The sequence below is a fragment of the Fundulus heteroclitus genome, chromosome 5, assembly GCF_011125445.2.
Source record: "Fundulus heteroclitus isolate FHET01 chromosome 5, MU-UCD_Fhet_4.1, whole genome shotgun sequence".
Classification (NCBI taxonomy): Eukaryota; Metazoa; Chordata; class Actinopteri; order Cyprinodontiformes; family Fundulidae; genus Fundulus; species Fundulus heteroclitus.
The window spans coordinates 12,642,434-12,659,595 of record NC_046365.1 but is presented as its reverse complement, the minus strand read 5'-3'; the positions used below and the strand labels follow the sequence as shown (position 1 = coordinate 12,659,595).

Genomic DNA, 17,162 nt, shown 5'->3' with positions numbered 1-17,162 from the left:
CCATTACTACAAAAGTGACACGGGAAAGCCGGATTACAATCTGCAAATCGACTCAGACAAAGGGCTTAATTTCTGGAGACATGTAGTGTGGACGGATGAAATAAATAAAAGAGTGAGTTCATCCTTCCATATACAGGAAAAAGAGAGATGTTGCAAGCCTGAGAACACCTCTCCAACACAGGGAATGCATGTTGTCGGGGTGTTTTATGCAGGAGGGACTGGTGCTCTTCACAAAATAGACGGCATTGGCAAAGAACGTAAAGACTTAACACCTCAAGACGTCACTCAGGAGGCTGAAGCTTAGGCACAAACAGATCTTCCAAAAAGGTCAACGAACCCAACTATAGAGCCAAATCAGTTTCATATTGACATAAGGACAAAAAAGTCCAGGTTTTGAAAGTGGCCATGACGAAGTCCTGATCCCAGTATTCTGGCATTTGGCCAATAAAATGTTTTTGTTAATTCCAGCTGACCTAAAACAGCAAAAGTTAAATCCGATCCAATCTCAGGTAGAGACAAAAATGTTGTGTTTCATTTACTGTATGTGAATGTCTGGTTGTCAGGGCCTCCAAGAGATCAAGACAGCAATGTAGGTGCAACTGTAGGGCTTTAAAATGGATGTTTTCTAAAGCGATCAATAGACTGGGGTTAACATTCATGTGACGTTAATATGAGTTACTAGTTAGAAAACTGGCACCATTTACCAATGTTTTAATGAATCTTACGTCAGCAGTGTCCTGCATCTTTTAGATGTGTCTCTGAACCAGAAGGCTCAGTTATGGCCTCAGCATCCAGTGTGACAATCGCCCTTAGGGTCGTCAGAAATGAAAAAACAAACAAACGTCTGACCCCAATTACTTGGGATATTTAACAAGAGACCGCGCTTCTCCAGCTCATGGAGCTTCTTGAACTGCTGAAACAGAAAAGCCGGTCAACCTCCAAGTAGACTCAACCCTGAAGACACTGGTGGCCATTTGTGTGTGTGTGTGTGTCTGTGTGTGTGTGTGTGTGTGTGTGTCTGTGTGTGTGTGTCTGTGTGTGTGTCTGTGTGTGTGTGTCTGTGTGTGTGTGTGTGTCTGTGTGTGTGTGTGTGTGTGTGTTGGTCCAGAGGGCTTTACTGTGCGGACACAGACAGCCAACCATCCATAGCTTCTCATGCGTGCACACACAAACACACCAGTGCTCTTTCTCACACACATTTTCCCACAGTTGTCCCTACACATACTAAGCCCCCCCGCTCTACTCCTGCTCCTCGCCTTGGCTGCTGGTGGCAAAGCTGTGATAATCCTTCGGCCAACACAAAGCTCAGACTGTTACAAACTACAATCTGAAGGAACACACACACACACACACACACAGTTATCAAACAAAATCCGAGGAGCAAACAGGCTTGTGCGAGTGCGTCTGAGGAGTGGGGGGTGTGGGGGTGTGGGATCTGAACAGTAACGGCTGGTGGGAGCACGGGGGCCGGGGCCGACAGCACTGTTTTGCATATGTTATTGCAGCAATGGGGAGAGGTTTGCATATGCTACTGGACCCACAGGGGACGGACTCTGCCTGCTTTATCATAGACAGCAGCTCCGCAACCCAACATCAGACTACTGGGCTCATACCAAAGCAAACACGCCCCTGTGGTGTGTGGGAGAGAAGCATGCCAGTATATACGTATTAGGTAAACAGGAGGATTATACTCCGGCTGAGAAGAAATGCCTGGAAGGTAAACATCTTCTCAGACAATAATTCACCGGGACGCGTCCCGTTTAATCCCCTTTATTCTCACTGCTAAATTAGCAAACACCATGACTTTTACTAAGCAGGAGAAACTAAATTGTCTAAGGTGGAGCTGCACACCGGAGAGCAAGTGGAGCTTAAATACCAAGATCTGATTCTTGCTGCCTTTCAGAACCAGAATTATGTCCTCCCAGAGTCCTGCTCAATGACGATACCGGTACCCAAAGAACGTCCGTCAGCGACTCTTACGGGGAAATCACATTTTTATCCCCCACCGGTCTAAAATAAAAAGAACGCTCCTGGACTGTGATCATAATGCGATGCAGGGGTGAAGCAGGGAGGGTTGCCACCGCTGGAGGAAAAAAAAAAAAAAAAAAAAAAATCACTCTTTTGGGGCAGGGGCTGGCGGTAATCTGGTCACACCGTGGAAGGTCGAACAGAGGAAACAAGCTAACCCATTCAAATGTAAGTTGTACGCTTTCTATTCTTAGCGCTCAAAGCTGAGCCCACAAGCCTCACTCTGCTGTCGCCAGCGTGAGGCCATGTTTTCACGGAGGCGCCCCCTTATTCCCCACCAATTAAACAGAGACGGCGCATGTGGACACCGGAGACGGGGATTTAGATATACTGCGTACAGATGGACTGCGTCGCACAGGCACCAGGCGGGATGCTAAACGCTAAATTTACATCTTAGCCAACCAAACACGCATCAAAATCAACACTATCCTGCTAAGCACAAAGCCACAATGACCCGCAAAGCCTGCAAGACCTCTGATAACACTGCACCTGTGTGTGTGTGCGTGTGTGAGTGGGGCTTGTGAGCGCATTCCTATGGTTCTCTATGTGCACGCAACAGCTTATTGAAGAAAATCTGAAAAAAAAAAATAGAAAGTTCAGATGCTGTCTTCCTCCAAAAGGAGGGCAATCCGTATGCATTTAATTCGGTTTTTCCTTCTTTATTTGAATTTAAAGTTGAATTTTGCTTAATTCTTACTTTTGATCCCCAAACTGCTCGATTAGAAGAGGATCAAGGTATAGGCGGACCATGGAGCTGCTGAGGACCCTAGAGATGCACCGATATGGCTTTTCCTGGACAATGGCGATTTTAGGTGGTCTTAGAGCGCTGACCTGTTGATTTTGACCAATTCAGATTTTTTTTTCTTTCTTAGACCATAACACAAATGAGAAAGATGAGATGCAGGCTTCTTGACAGAGGTAGGGTTTTAAATTAAGCAGAAACACAGGTAATTGCAAGATTGTCACTATTTATGAATCAAAACACAAGTACCTAACCTTATTTTTACTAGACTTAAAAATGTGCATTAAGATTAATGCAATAGGATTACTATTGACATTTACAGAATGAAAATGGTAGGCAGTCTACCATTATGATACTTCAGTACCTGACTTGCCATTCTCCAATGATATCTAAAATGTTCCATGGTAGGTCGTGAAGTTAGAATGTAAAGATGATTTTGAGTTAAATATTTTGTTTACGCTCCAGCTTTCTCCACAGGCAACAGTATGAATTCTGGCAGAAATGATCAGGATGTTGGTTTTGAATGAACAACATGAAGATCAAGGTGTATTCTATTAGATTAAAACATTGAATATATTCTATTATTATTTCCCATTTGCAAACAATAAAACTGTAGTGATGTTAGATGTGTAATGCAAGGACGTTTATGTTTAAACACTGGTTGCACAAAAAAGAATTTTCTATAGCTGAAACTCAGTTTAAGGCCTCATACGGCCTTAGAGCAGCTCTGTGTTAAATACCTCATGTCTAAAAGCCTGAAAAAGTATTCAAATATTAGCTGAAGTTAAATTATTGGTCACATTGTTTTGCTTCATTAGATGAACACGGATGACTTTCCCAAACTCTCCTCCCCGTCCGCTGCAGCTGAAGACAACTCTGCACAGGAGCTCTCTCCCTTTTCAGCGCCGTTACCTGGCCTGCGCGCCTCATGAGGCGGATAAAGAGTCGAGGCTTTTGACAGGGCGGAGCGGAGCGGACAGGACAGTCTGTACTGTACAATGATGAGGCAGCGAAAAACAGCTTTCTGCACAGAAACGGATTTGAGGGATTTCTGCAGGAAATCCATTTGAATTGTGCACATTGTTAAGAGAAGAACGAATGAAAGCGGTCAGCCAGAGATAGAAAGGAGGAGGAGGGAGGAGAAGGTGAAACCAAGGTCAAAACTTTATACCTACAAGGACAGAGGAGGTGATGTCAGAGCAGCTCAGGTCGTGGAAAAATGATCAAGCTGTCATTTTTGTTTGACCTAGTTTACTGATTAGTGTTTTTTCCATTCATTTTCTTTATTTTGCATTTATTCATATAGAAAAGGTGATGGTAAAACAATAATAACACAGCAACATTGATTAAAATTCCACTAAAAATGTTAAAACAAATAAAATCCTTAAGTCTGTGGGACCAGAAGATATTTCCCTAATAGGCCACTGGGTGGCGCTCCATCCCCACGATGCAGACTGAACTCCTCTGTTAGGGACAGAAGGAAGGATTCATTGATTCAGTTTGACACCAAAGAGCCCAGAAGAGACGAGCACTTCTGCTGTTTAGATGTGGATCTGCTGGGAGATGCACCCAATAACTTGGTTATATGGAAATAGACGGAATTTAAGGAATTATCAAGGCACTTTTAAACAATATTTAAAAATTACAATTTCCATCCTTTGAAAATACTTTTGTAATGACATAAAGATAGTAATATATAAAGTAATCAATGGAAGATTTTTAAGTGCCTTTGTAGACAAGGAGACGTAGTGAAAAGAAGGCGTGTAGTGAGCTGCCTACTCAAAAACTTAAAAAATGATGAATTATCAAAATAAATTGGAACAACCCAAAGAAATGGTTTAGTGCTGGTTGTTTCGTATCCATTTAGTTTGGGTCGTTGCGTACCTCGATCTTTTCCGGTACGAAATGGAGCCGTCACGCCAGATGACGCCAGAGGGGACACCTTAGACAGAGTTAAATAAACCTGACAATTTCAAATAATTTTCTATAATTCTCTCTGTCTTCTGTGAAGAAATGTATTTATATGACTGTTATAAATAACATTTACCATCAGGAAGTTCATTCAACTTATTTTGGTTTGGTCACGGGTTGATAATCTGTCACACCTTAGAAGAGTCGTCTGGCCCAAACAGGATCAGAAACACAATCAATGGAAATAACAGAATCAAATTAAATTCGAAATGAGATTTAAGCAGTTTTACGACAATTAATTTGTTGAAACACAAATAAAAATATATTGATACTAAATGGATTACTGAGACAGGGATATGAAGCTGTTCATGGGTAAGAAATGGATGTAGCTCAGCTTGAGAACAAAATCGTGAAGGGGACATTAGCTCAAAGTTTTTAATTTACACACTTTAAATTTCTTTATATATATATATAAAAAATGGGGTAACTTTGTGTAACTCTGTGACTTCTTGAAAGTCCTACTGGCTCTAATTTATTCTGTTCTACCCTAACCCCACAAAGAAAGAAATGATCAGCCTACCGTTGAGTGGAGTGCTTTAATTTAACATTTAACCTGAAGGAGTCTTCTGTGTTACCATGACATTTTTTCATCCTTATTAGAAATTTAACGGCACTTCCTTTGAGTGAATATAAGAGGATTTAAGGGACAAAATGCCCTAACCTTGGCTAACAATGGACATGTGAGTTGAACATGTCTACTGAGACAGAAATGTATTAAAAGGGTAAAACACTGTGAAAGATGGGGGGGGGGAAGGGCAGCCAGGTAGGAAGAGGACAGTTCAAACCGCTTTATTTCAAAGTCGGCCAAGGGAGGGTTTTTTTTTTCCTCCAGAGGAGAAGGGCGACATTACCCACATCCACACCTGTCCCTCAGGAAAAGATCAATGCACACACACCCTGATAGGAGCGTGATGAGAGAATCCGCTCGATGAACACACACCAGTGTCGGAAAAGCTGCCGATCGATAAACACCAAGGTACAGGTGTCACCGCTGCTATCTATAGAGCGGCCAATCAATGCTCCCACGCAGACGTACCTGTACCAATCAGCTGCTGCGCGCTCGCAGTCACTCTCCATGTCTCTGTTCAGCAGTTTAATACACTCCGTCCTCCGGCCCCCTCCCTCAGCATCCCACCTCCTACCCTCTCTATATCTTCCCCTACATGCCCTTTAGCTTCATGCCGCTTACAAGAACGCACCAAACAGATGCAGGCGATATATGACGAAGTCACATTCCCATTTCCAATACTAAAGAAGCAGGTCGAAGGAGGTTTGGGTCCCCCACTTCCTCAGGCTACCAGAGGGCGGCGCTTCGGTCTGAACTCTGCTCACTGGGGTTTTATGCAAAGCTAGGCCAGAGCTGCTGAAACAGTTAATGTGGTTTGCATACATGCATGCACACATTTAATGTACAATCATGACTTGCTTCCACGCAGACGGCGCACAAACAGCAAGCAGGCCACGGAAATCTACGCTCTGGCCTTTTTCACAACTGCAGTCCCTCAACTTCATCCCCTTAAATCCTCACACTGACAGGAAGCCAATCTTGCTTTGATTGATAGAAATTTAATTTGAAGAACTTATATTGTGCGGTTGAACAATTTGGATACTTCTGTTTTGCTTAAACCGTCATTTATCTGCTCCTGATGTGGGTGATTACCAGGGCAGGAAATCCAGGATGTTTTTGGATAAACAGTGTGATAAATGTTTCATTATGCCAACACAGCAAATCTGCAGATGTCGAATAAGTTACAGCGTTTATCTAACAAACATACACACGATGCGCTTACAGATTGTTCTTCTGAAAGTATACTTCCAGACTTTCTCTTCCGTTTTTTAATATTCTGGATATGCGAGTACAAAGCATTGACCTGTAAACTTCACAGTAGTCGGGTTTTATCATCTGCATGTTCAATATGAACTATTGAAGATGAGCTCCTCCTCAGCAGCTTGATAAAGGGACAATTTTACAGCTTTTTCTGGCATTTGGAGCCAGCTGAGATCAGTTCTGTATTAAAATTTCCAACACTTGGACTCGTCCAACGTGGGCGGGATTATCCTACAGCCAATGCAGATTCCTTTAGCAGAGTTATTAAACTCTGATACCTTCGTTTTACTCGTAAGATTCCAAAAACAGCAACGTTACTGCTTCATTTGGCCTGTCAGTGCAGTGAAACGTCCCTTCTATGATTTTGAATGAGTGTGCAATCATCTTCTCAGTACCTCAAAAACCGAAATCCTCGAGGTGTAAATCAAGCTGTGATGTGGCAAACTGAAACTAAAAGATGCAATCTAAATATCGATGAATAAATAAAAAACAACACTTTTAGAAATGTAGATTTTCTTCTTTAGAAAATGGGAGAAGGGTCTAAGTCCATTATTAGTTTCCTTTTTACACAATTATCCAGCCTCTGATAATGACCAACGCAAACGTTTCACCACAGCGTATGAACTACACAAAAGCCAGTTACAGGTATCGATGTTTCTAAAGCTTTTAATGCGTTACAGTATCAGAACTACTCATATTTCCTGCTGTCCCGTTCCTGTGGTTTACCCTCCTCTTAACAGGATGCCAGAGAAGGTTCTGGAGTGAGCAGAGCTTCTCCTGCCGGCTGATGACTGCTGCTTCAGCACAGTAGCAGATAGCCTGACTAAACAGCTGATATACAGCCGTAACCCTGAAATGACAATATTCTGAGCAATGAGCAAGTTTACTTAAAATACCGAAAAATAAAGGCAAGTCTTTCTAAAACAAGCTGCTCTTTATGCAAATAACAAATTTAAACTGATATCATTGGTAGTGAAGTAGAAGTTAGTCCTTTATCAAACAGCTGAGAACAAAAATCAATGGATAAATGTTAGACAACATGGTTTTAACAGTAATGATTAAGATGGTATTATTGTAGTATCAATGAATAATTGCTGCTTTTTGAAATGAAAGCAAACTGATCACCATTTTTGTTTTGTATGTTTGCTAATAAGGTGAAACCCGGGTGTTTTAACTTATGATGATCATACAGTGCCAATCTCATACCTGGCAGTAACCATGCACCCGATTGTAGGTCAAATTATCAATAGGCTTGCTTCATAGCAACACATTTATGGGTCTACCTTTGTGCTGTTAATGCAAACTAATTAATCATTGCATTACATTTTAACCACAGTATCCATTCTCTGTGAAACCATGTTCAAATAGCCTTCCAAATCTGCCTTTTATGTGGGCATAAACTTCCATCTTTGCTGGTTCTGCACATCCCCAGCGGGCACGCCGCGAATGCAGAGGAAGCATAAACCCATTCAGGAGAGGACAGGCATTGTGGGTGCGATCCTGCAGCGGGACCTGGACGGGCCGACACGGCGGACCAAACGCGTCGGCTTCCCACCGTCTTGGATTTTGGGACATGGAGGCAGAACCCCGAAAGGAGACGAGCTCGGCCTGAATGACGAGGCAGGGTGTTGTGGTGGCTTTTCTATCTGCAGTTGAGTGTTCGCGGTATTCAGCGGGAATGAAAAGAGCAAGAGAGACGGAGTCAGCAGCCGGCAGCATGTAAAAGGGACACGAGAAAAGACAGAAGTAAAACCAGGCCATCTGCAGCCGCGTTTCTGTGTGTGGGCCGGCGAAAGAGAGCGGCGGGCCCAAAAAGAGATATTGAAATCAACCTGTTCTTTAATAAGAAGAGGGCTTTTTGAATAAACAGCAGAGGTTCAGAGCTCTCTGACACGGGCGCGATGAAAATGTTGCGGGTTTTCTTTTTTTTTTTCCTCCGTTTCGCTGCTCTTTATATTTGGACGTGCGCGCATGCCCGTGTGTGTCCATGTGTGTCAGTATCGTAGTTTCTCAGTAAATGCCCCAGGGCTTTGTGGTCTATACTGAGGGGTTTGGAGGAGTTTGTTAGTTGAGGGCCAGGTGCAGGCAGACAACACATACACTCGCGGAAGATAAACGGACCCAGCACACACACACAAACACACACACACACACACACACACACGAACGAAGGACGGATAAATGGACCCGGTAGCAGGGAGGTCTGACAGAATGCCTTTTCACACCTGGCTGAGCCCAGCGGAAGGTGACAGAGCCACAGCTCCCAAAGCGAACACACACACACACGCACACACACACATTCAGACACACACACCTTCTCACATTGGGGAGTTCAGGGTCATAAGCAGCATCATGAATAAAATGAGGCTGTCTTAAACAGAAGGAGCCCTTTTGTATGCATGTGTGGAAGTGTGCGGTTGTGTCTGCGCAGGGGCCCCTAACCCCCATGCCAGTTTGGATCTGTAACGACCTTCTGTTCCCAGTGCTTAAATGGCTTAAATACTTCAATTAGACCTGGGTCACAATCCTCCACCCGTTAAAGCACAGCATCTCACACACAAAGGGAGACACACACACACGTGGAGGAGCAGGCTCATCGTAGAGGAAGATGCAGGGGACCGTCGTCGGCCCCCGTCCCCTCTGCTCTGCGGTTCTAAGTGAAACCGGATCGCCGTCTTCCGCCAAGACACGAGCAACAATTAAAGTCGGCTCCCCGTTCTGTCTGCCGGCGTCTCCCCTGGAACTTCTCCGTCCCGCTCCCTCCGCCTCCCTCCTTTTCACTCCGTCTCTCCCGCCGAGCCGCCCCGGCGCTAACGATGCTGCCTTTTCATTAGACAGCCCCTGCTAATTAATCTCCATAGAGGAGAGTGACAGACCTCCCCAAACACACACACACACATCCACGCGCGGTGCACACCGAGATGCATGCAGACGCACACACTCTTCCTTCCGTCTTCCCCGCTCCTCTCGTCCCGCGTGGTGTTGGCAGCCCATTTCATGCTTTATCACGTCTTTTAATTGACAAACAAGCTGCTCTTTTCTCTTAGGCTGAGGTCTATATCACCCCCTCGCTCAGATGCACACACACACACACACACACACACACACACACACAGACGACAAGCCAGGAAAACTAGTCATCTCTTTAAATTTGGAAAACACACATACACACGCACACACGCACACACACAGAAAAAGCCAAATAACTTTCTGCTGACATGTTGCCCATGTGTCTGTCAAAGAGTTTTCAACTATCATACAGTGTTTCACAGCACACACACACACACACACACACACACACACACACACACACACACACACACACGGAGCAGCTGATGTCAGATGTTGGTCCTCCTGTGATCTCTATCGTTTTCCTCGGCTACTTCTGGTCATCTGATGGAGGATCAAATTAAAACCTACTACCTCTAATGCACTCGTCTAAGGTGATCCTGAAAAACATTTTTAGCTTGTAGAAAATGCTCATGTTTGCTCTTTTTTGTGAGGAGGGGAAAATTAAACAGCCTGAAACCCCACATGACCTTATTTCTATTTAAAAAGATCTTTAAACTTGGTTTCAGACGTAATACTCATGGAAAGAGCAGAGGTTCAGACGTCTGTGTTTGAACGTGCCTAAAGATGAACGGTCTGTTGTTTCCCACAGGTTCAGGTGGCGGTGAGATGTGTCGTGCTTCTGGTCTGATTAGACCAGTGTCACTGCTTTACAAGGCGCTGGGTTCTTAAAGCTGCTGGCTTAGTCTGCCCATGGACCATCACCACCCTGCTCTCTGCTTTAATTGGGAGCGCCGCAGGAACAAAAACATCTGAAAAGTGTGGCGTGTGTCAAAGAAGCACCTTTTGCTGTAGTTACAGCTGACCGTTCTTTATTTCTCTACCCTCGATCTTCACAGGAAAACAGCTAAAGCTCAGTCAGATGAGAGCGAGAGAATGCACGATAAGCAATATTCAGGTTTTACCATAGAATCCCTTCTGCATTTAGGTCTGAACTTTGACTAGGCCCTTCTATCACATGACATGCTTTGATATAAACCTTTCCACTGTAGCGCTGGCTCTATGTTTAGGGCTGGCCTGTTGGAAGCTGAACCATTGCTCCAGTCTCAAGTCACTAAGAGTATCTGACAGCCCAGGACTGAACTGTGTTTATCTTCATCCATCCCCCCTACCTCTGACCAGCTTCTGTGTCCATGCTGATGAAATGCCAACCTTATGATGCTCCCACCACCATGTTTCTCTATGGGGATTGTGTGTTCCTGGTGATCTACAGCAGGGGTTCCCAAACCTTTCAGCCTGTGACCCCCACACACTGCAGTGCAAGAGACTGGAGACCCCAGTCTGACGAGTGGGATTGTTTTTTTTTTTTTTTTTTTGGAAATTATGATAATAAAGTTGAAAAACTATGAGAATAAACAAATACTCTTACAGGAAAGTACAGGCTTCCCCCTGCATTATAATGGGGTATCTTGTAAACTTATACTTTGATATTAGTTACACAACTAAGGAAATACTAAATCCCCCCCAAAGAGGTGTCTTGCGTCTACCTGGGGGGTTCCGACCCCCGCTTTGGGAACAAACCCCTGGTCTAGAGCGTTCGTTTTTAGCCACAGATGCTATTTTGCATCAAAGCAAAACTGTTCAATTCTCACATTTTGATTTTACTCTAACAGGTTGTGTATGGCTTTCTATTCTGTACTTTATATAACTGGAGAGATTGTTTTATAACTTAGCCCTGCTTTAGACGTCTTTGCCACGCTATCCCTGATGGGATGTTTGTTCACTAATGTTTTCCACAATAAAAAAAACTCCTTCAGAGAACAGCTGGATTAACAGGTGGCGTCTGAAGGCAATTTGGTACCAACATAAAGAAGGATAAATACATATGTTTTCAATTTCTCTCAGGAAAAAGTTTAAGTTCACTTTTTTTTTATCTTAGCAACAATGAAAACAACATTATTAACTGTTATTGTGTAAGTATCTATATCACCCAAGACTAATTTGACCACTGTTTTTAAGTTATTTTAGTAATCATAGCTTTTTAAGGTTAACTTTTTAAAGCCAAAGAGAGGTGGGGGCAAGCAAAGCCTTTGGTTAGCGGGCTTTTGGAAAGAAAAAGTATTTTAAAACAAATACGTATAATGCTGATTTATATCTCTGGCCCCAATTACATACATTCTAAATATGTATATATATGCAGCACAAGAAGCACTTGACTGTATTTGCTTGATGTTTGAATGCCGATATCAAGATTATTCTGTTAATTTAATTCTAGAAAGCATTAAAACAGAGCTGTTGCCATACCATTGTTTGTAAAAAGACCAACTGTTTTATTTAGTTTATTTAGGCCAATAGCTGAGAATGTTATAAAAATGCATTTCATTGTGCTCCATTGTTTTTTTTTACCGTCATTGTTTGTTTTAGTTTCTCCCGTTAATCACCTCGTGTACAAAAGCTACAATAAAAATACAAACTTCCCTTTTCTGTATGAAGCAAATTTTTGAGCTTGTTGAATCTTCTTTCTCTAAAAGGTAAGAATTACTCCGGAGTTCAATGGGACATAGTTAAAAAACAACAAAAAAAAAAAACTTCCAAGTTAAATATCGATAGGAAAACACACGGACATTGCAGCATACGGACACAACCTGGCAGGTAAAAGCCATACGATCACATCCTAACTGGACTTACAGGTGGGGAGATATTAAAGTGTCACATCTCTGGAGGACAAACTTTATACTTCCCTGTATTGTTGGGACTGCTGTATATAAACAAAGAAAAGGCCTTAACGACATAAATCAGTGACATTAAAGAAGACTCTCTTCGTGCTGTAAACTTGGCTGCAGTCAATGTTGAAAGCGTTGGCATCATTCTGAAGCACAAGGGTGAGGTAGCTGCGTGAAGACGCTGCATGGGCAATGTTTACCCCGGTTTTATCAAAAGATGTCTTCATTTCTAAAATGTTCTTAAAAGATAATTAGGCCCAAAAACAATAAACTCGCACACACATCTTAAATGAAGCCACTCCGAACTAAATAACATCAGTAATGTATTGCCTGGGTTAAGGAGAGAAAGGACTAGGCTTTGCTCTGTCGTTCAAAGTCCTGTTTTCAGATGAAAGTATATTTTGTATTTTATTTGGAAAATAAAGGTCCCAGACTCTAAAGAAAGAGAGGAGAAGCAAAGAATCCTAGGAGTTTCTTGAGATCAAAGTCTGTTTTTACTGGTGATTTTAGGAGCCATGTCCTGTTGATTCATACTGTTTTATCAACTTTAAGGTCAGAGCAGCCATCTACAAGGAAACAACACGTCATGCTTCCCTCTGTTGACAAGATGGAGATGCTTCATGCTTTCATTTTCTAGTAGGATCTGGGTCCTGCCCACACTGCCAAAGGTACCAGTCTTGTGTTCACCAACCATTGTGTTCCTGTGCTCGATTGGCCAGGAAGCTGGCCTGACCTGAACCCCATGGAAACCTAGGGGCCGTTGTCAAGAGGACGGTGAGAGACACCAGAGCCAACGACACCTCAGCAGCATCAGGCTGTTAGCCACCATGCCACGCCACACTGATGCAAGATATAATATTTATATTTTTTTTTTTTTTTTGAGGGAATTAATTTTTGGATCTAAGCCAAGAATCATCAAAATTAATAGAAAGGAATATATAAAACACATCACTCTGTCATGAGTGTCATATTTGTTTCACCATATTGTGAAGTAACTATTTAACAGTCCATGATATTAAGACGTGTTTTTTTTATTTTTTATTTCTAAAACCTTCCTCGGAGCTGTACAGCAGGCCACATGCACAGATAAAGCACAGCTCAGGTGTAAAAGTGAAGGACTGAGGGGTTTGACAGCGTTGACTTATTTAGGAAAGTTACTCACTGTGATGTGGTATTGTCTCCAGATCTCTGGACAAGCCTGGAAGGAGACAAAGAAACGCTTTAAAGTCCTGATACACAAAACCCAGTTTTTACATCGAGCTGAGAGACCCTGACCAGCAGGCCGACAGAGTGGGAACTGAAACCCACACCCTGGTGTTATTTGCCTGTTTGAGTCTCATCCTCTCCCACGTCTTTCCCCCAAACCCACTGCGTTTATTTATGGAAGGGCTTTCTTTACGGGCGTCTGTGCGCCATCAGTAACTCAAACAGGCAGACGGGGAAGCAGTCGGTTGTTTTCTTGCTGGCGTGGATAAAGCATTATCTCTGGGGCTTCTCCACGCTGCTCCCCAAGCGTTCAGACATCCGTTACCAGCCACCGCCGCTTCCCGCGGGGGGAAATTGAAAATGGCGCGGTCGCCGCAGGCAACGGGATTTATCTACTTACGTGCCGACTGAGTAAGAGGCAGAGTGGAGACGTAACTCAGATTCCTGCTCTTAATTTGCCCTGGTGCACCCCTTAGAGCTCCTCAAAAGGATTCGATGCGAAATAAAATCACATTAAAGAAGTGTCTGAATTCATTCTGAAGGCTATTTTGTGGGTAAATCGAATGCAAACATAAGGAGAACTTCTGCAGCTGCATCTTTCTCCACTTTTAATCTAGATTTTTCTTTCAACACCCCCCCTCCTCATCCCCCCCATCCCCTCCTATTTGTTCCATCCCTCCGAACCGCCGGGGTGGTGTGCTGTTGTCGAGGGCGACAGGCGAGGCGAGCGACACACTCGCGCTCCATCAACCGTCTGTCTTTAATGAGAGACACAGAAAGGCCCAGGGGACTGAGACTTGACTCTTCTTCTCTCACAAACAGACACACACCAACACGTTCGGCGTAATTTGTGAATGTAAGGCGGCGGGGGGGGGGGGACAAAAAAAGTTGCGCATTGCAAGTGAGAGGTAATTATATCGGAGCCCATCTCTGGACTTGTGTTTTCTATGGAGCGGTATTCAGAGGGGGAAGGCGAACAGAAGGAGCCGATTCAGAAGATGAGAGGGAACGGGGAAGAGTTTCAGAGACAGAAAGGGGGAAGACAGAAAGAAAGAAAGATTGGCTTGTGTGTGTCCTGGTGTACCCTCTCCCTCTGGTGTTCACCTGGTTACTCATCCATTACACAGAGCACAGTACATGACTGACTGGCGAAGAGGGAGAGCGAGACAGAAAAAAAGGCAGAGGAGGGCGGCCGCAGAACGCTTCTTCCATTCACTTCCTCCTTCTGTAGTACTCGGGTAAAAGTGGAGCAGCTAGTGAGCGCAGCGGTGGGGTAATTGTGCTTGATGCTGTTTAAATGCATCCTGCAGTTGTAAAGCTCCCAGACTAACAGCTGGAATCTAACTCAGCCGTAATTACTGAGGAGTTTCAATTAATGTGAGCAGCTGACCTCTGGTCACTCACTGTCACTGAGAGGGACAACAGGGAAGTGGGCTGATTGGCTGAGGCTGAGGAAGGGGGGGGGGGATCATGTGATTGTTAACGTGCAATCTAGAATAACTGCACATGTGAAACGTTACGTCCATTTTAACAACAGTGCATTTCATACATACAGTCAGGCTCTAAATTATTTTGATATACGAGTCTGTTGGACAGCAAGCTCAAGATTTGGGTGATGGCAGAGAGGCTCATCACGAGGACTAAATGGTCAAAATACCTGCAGAAACAAGCAGAAAGCTGGCAAGCACCTCCCATAACAAATTGAGAAGAATATAAATAATTGTTTATATGTATTATTTTCAGGAAAATGCAGGTTTCATTTATAATCAGAAATCTTGGATCAATAAAAATAACTTTAAATATAAATCTATCGGGGGGAGGGAGGGGTAGAGCCTGTCAGCATACGGAGGCCAAATAGTAAAAAAAAAATGCATAGAGACAAAGAGGCTAGGATGGGGCAATAAGAGAAAAAAGGCTAGAAAACTATCTGTTTAATATATTCAGAGGGTTTAGTGACTAATGCAATGGCTGAACCAATTTGCATTTAAGCTGTCATGTGAAACCTGGTAGAGGCATTTCAGAAAGATGCATTTCAACATCACTAAATAGAGCTGCAGTAATTTTGACTGGAAGCCAGGTGACATCTATCTTGTCCATCTTATCCAAACAGTTTCACTTAATCTTCCCATTAATAGAACATTAAATACTTTTCCAGAAGGCCCAAAACTTTGTCAGATATTATTAAATTTAGCTTGATGATAAAAACACAAAGGAAGAAAATGGTCAGAAGACAAGCTTTGAATATTATACACATTAGACTAAATTAGTAGAATATAATGCTATACTCACATCAAAGAAGTGTCCCCTCATGCTGCAGCGATGGCACTGCTTGTGCCAATAAGCTTTCTCGTTGCAGGAGTTAAAGAGGTGCCCAGGCTGGCCACAGTTGTTGCAGTGCTTGTTGGGACACTGGCTGGCCTGGTGACCCGTTGTCCCGCAAAGAAAGCAAGCCGTCAACTTCTGCAGACAGACAATCAACACGGCACAGTTGGCACGTTTGCTCGCGTCTCCGCATCCCACAGCACACCGGCGCAAACTCACTCTGGGGTCGGGACAGTTCTTAGAGAGATGTCCCGTCTTGTTGCAGTTTCTGCACTGGACGTTCTTCCCAGTGTAGTACCTGTGAGGCAAACGCGGCACTGCTATCCGGGGACCCTGGCCTTTGTTATAGATCTGAGCCTGAAACAGACACAAGGCGTGATTTATTGGCCATGGATAACGACGGTCACAACGAGGAGAGACAGATCGCTGACTGAAAGGTTTCATTTGTCAGCTCTTTGCATGGAAGGGGAAGACACAACAAACATGGGAAACATCTGATTGGGCTTGCCCTAAACAGGAGTCTAACAACTGAAAACTATTTTTTTTTTACCTCAAAGGAAATTAAAAATACCTCAAATACCTTTAAAAAAAGAGTTTGATGCGACAGTAAAGTAGAAAAGCAAGTTATTTTAATAACTACTAATTTAGCTTGGCTATTATCACCTACCTCCTTATCTTTCTCTGAAACAATCCACCTTGTTGCTCCTCTTTCGTCAGCTTCTGATGGAGCATAAAAAAACAAATGTTGAAATAATCACAGCAATTTTATTCTCCTTTAAATGTTTGGATTAAATATGTAAAAGAAAAACACTTTATTAGGCAACCCACTCCCATTCATTTGAACACAACAGCTTAATTTGTTTATTAAAGACTACACAAATGTGATGTAAAAAAAAGTATGGTTTAAAGTCAGAGAGGTTGTGTCTGTTTTCTACAGGTTTAGACGGGATTTTATTATTAGGTTAAATGCCAGTACACTGCAAAAAACGAAAATACTCATTCAATCTGCCAATGGAATGAGTATTTTTACCCCTAAAATAAGAAATAGATATACTGCACTGGAAATAAGATGATGGAGATGAGTTATACTTCTCAATCCATTGGCAGATTATCTTATTTACCTGCTCAAATCAAGGTCAAATACACTCATTTCAAGAAAGGTTTTACTTATTTTTAGTTCTGTTTTTGCAGTGTAATTGTATGAACGGGCTCCAGATGTTGCGCTGCACTCTTCTGGCTGCACATAAAAGAACATTTGCAGCCTGAGCTACTCATCTACGGAGATCTACCCATCCATCTCAAAACTAATTTTGCCAGACGGAGTCACAATTAA

At 43.1% G+C, this 17,162-nt stretch overlaps 1 protein-coding gene across 4 annotated transcripts in view; it reads right to left on the bottom strand.

Moving 5' to 3' along the window:
• zcchc7 (zinc finger, CCHC domain containing 7) overlaps window positions 1-17,162 on the bottom strand; it is a 67,972-nt gene that overhangs the window by 7,745 nt on the left and 43,065 nt on the right. For all 4 annotated transcript variants that reach the window (XM_036136927.1, XM_036136928.1, XM_036136929.1 and 1 more), the window contains exons 4-7: window positions 16,497-16,549; window positions 16,049-16,186; window positions 15,797-15,967; window positions 13,464-13,499 (exon numbers count right to left, since the gene is read on the bottom strand). In XM_036136927.1, the coding sequence (XP_035992820.1) occupies window positions 13,464-13,499; window positions 15,797-15,967; window positions 16,049-16,186; window positions 16,497-16,549 (398 nt within the window). The remainder of the gene's footprint in view (window positions 1-13,463; window positions 13,500-15,796; window positions 15,968-16,048; window positions 16,187-16,496; window positions 16,550-17,162) is intronic.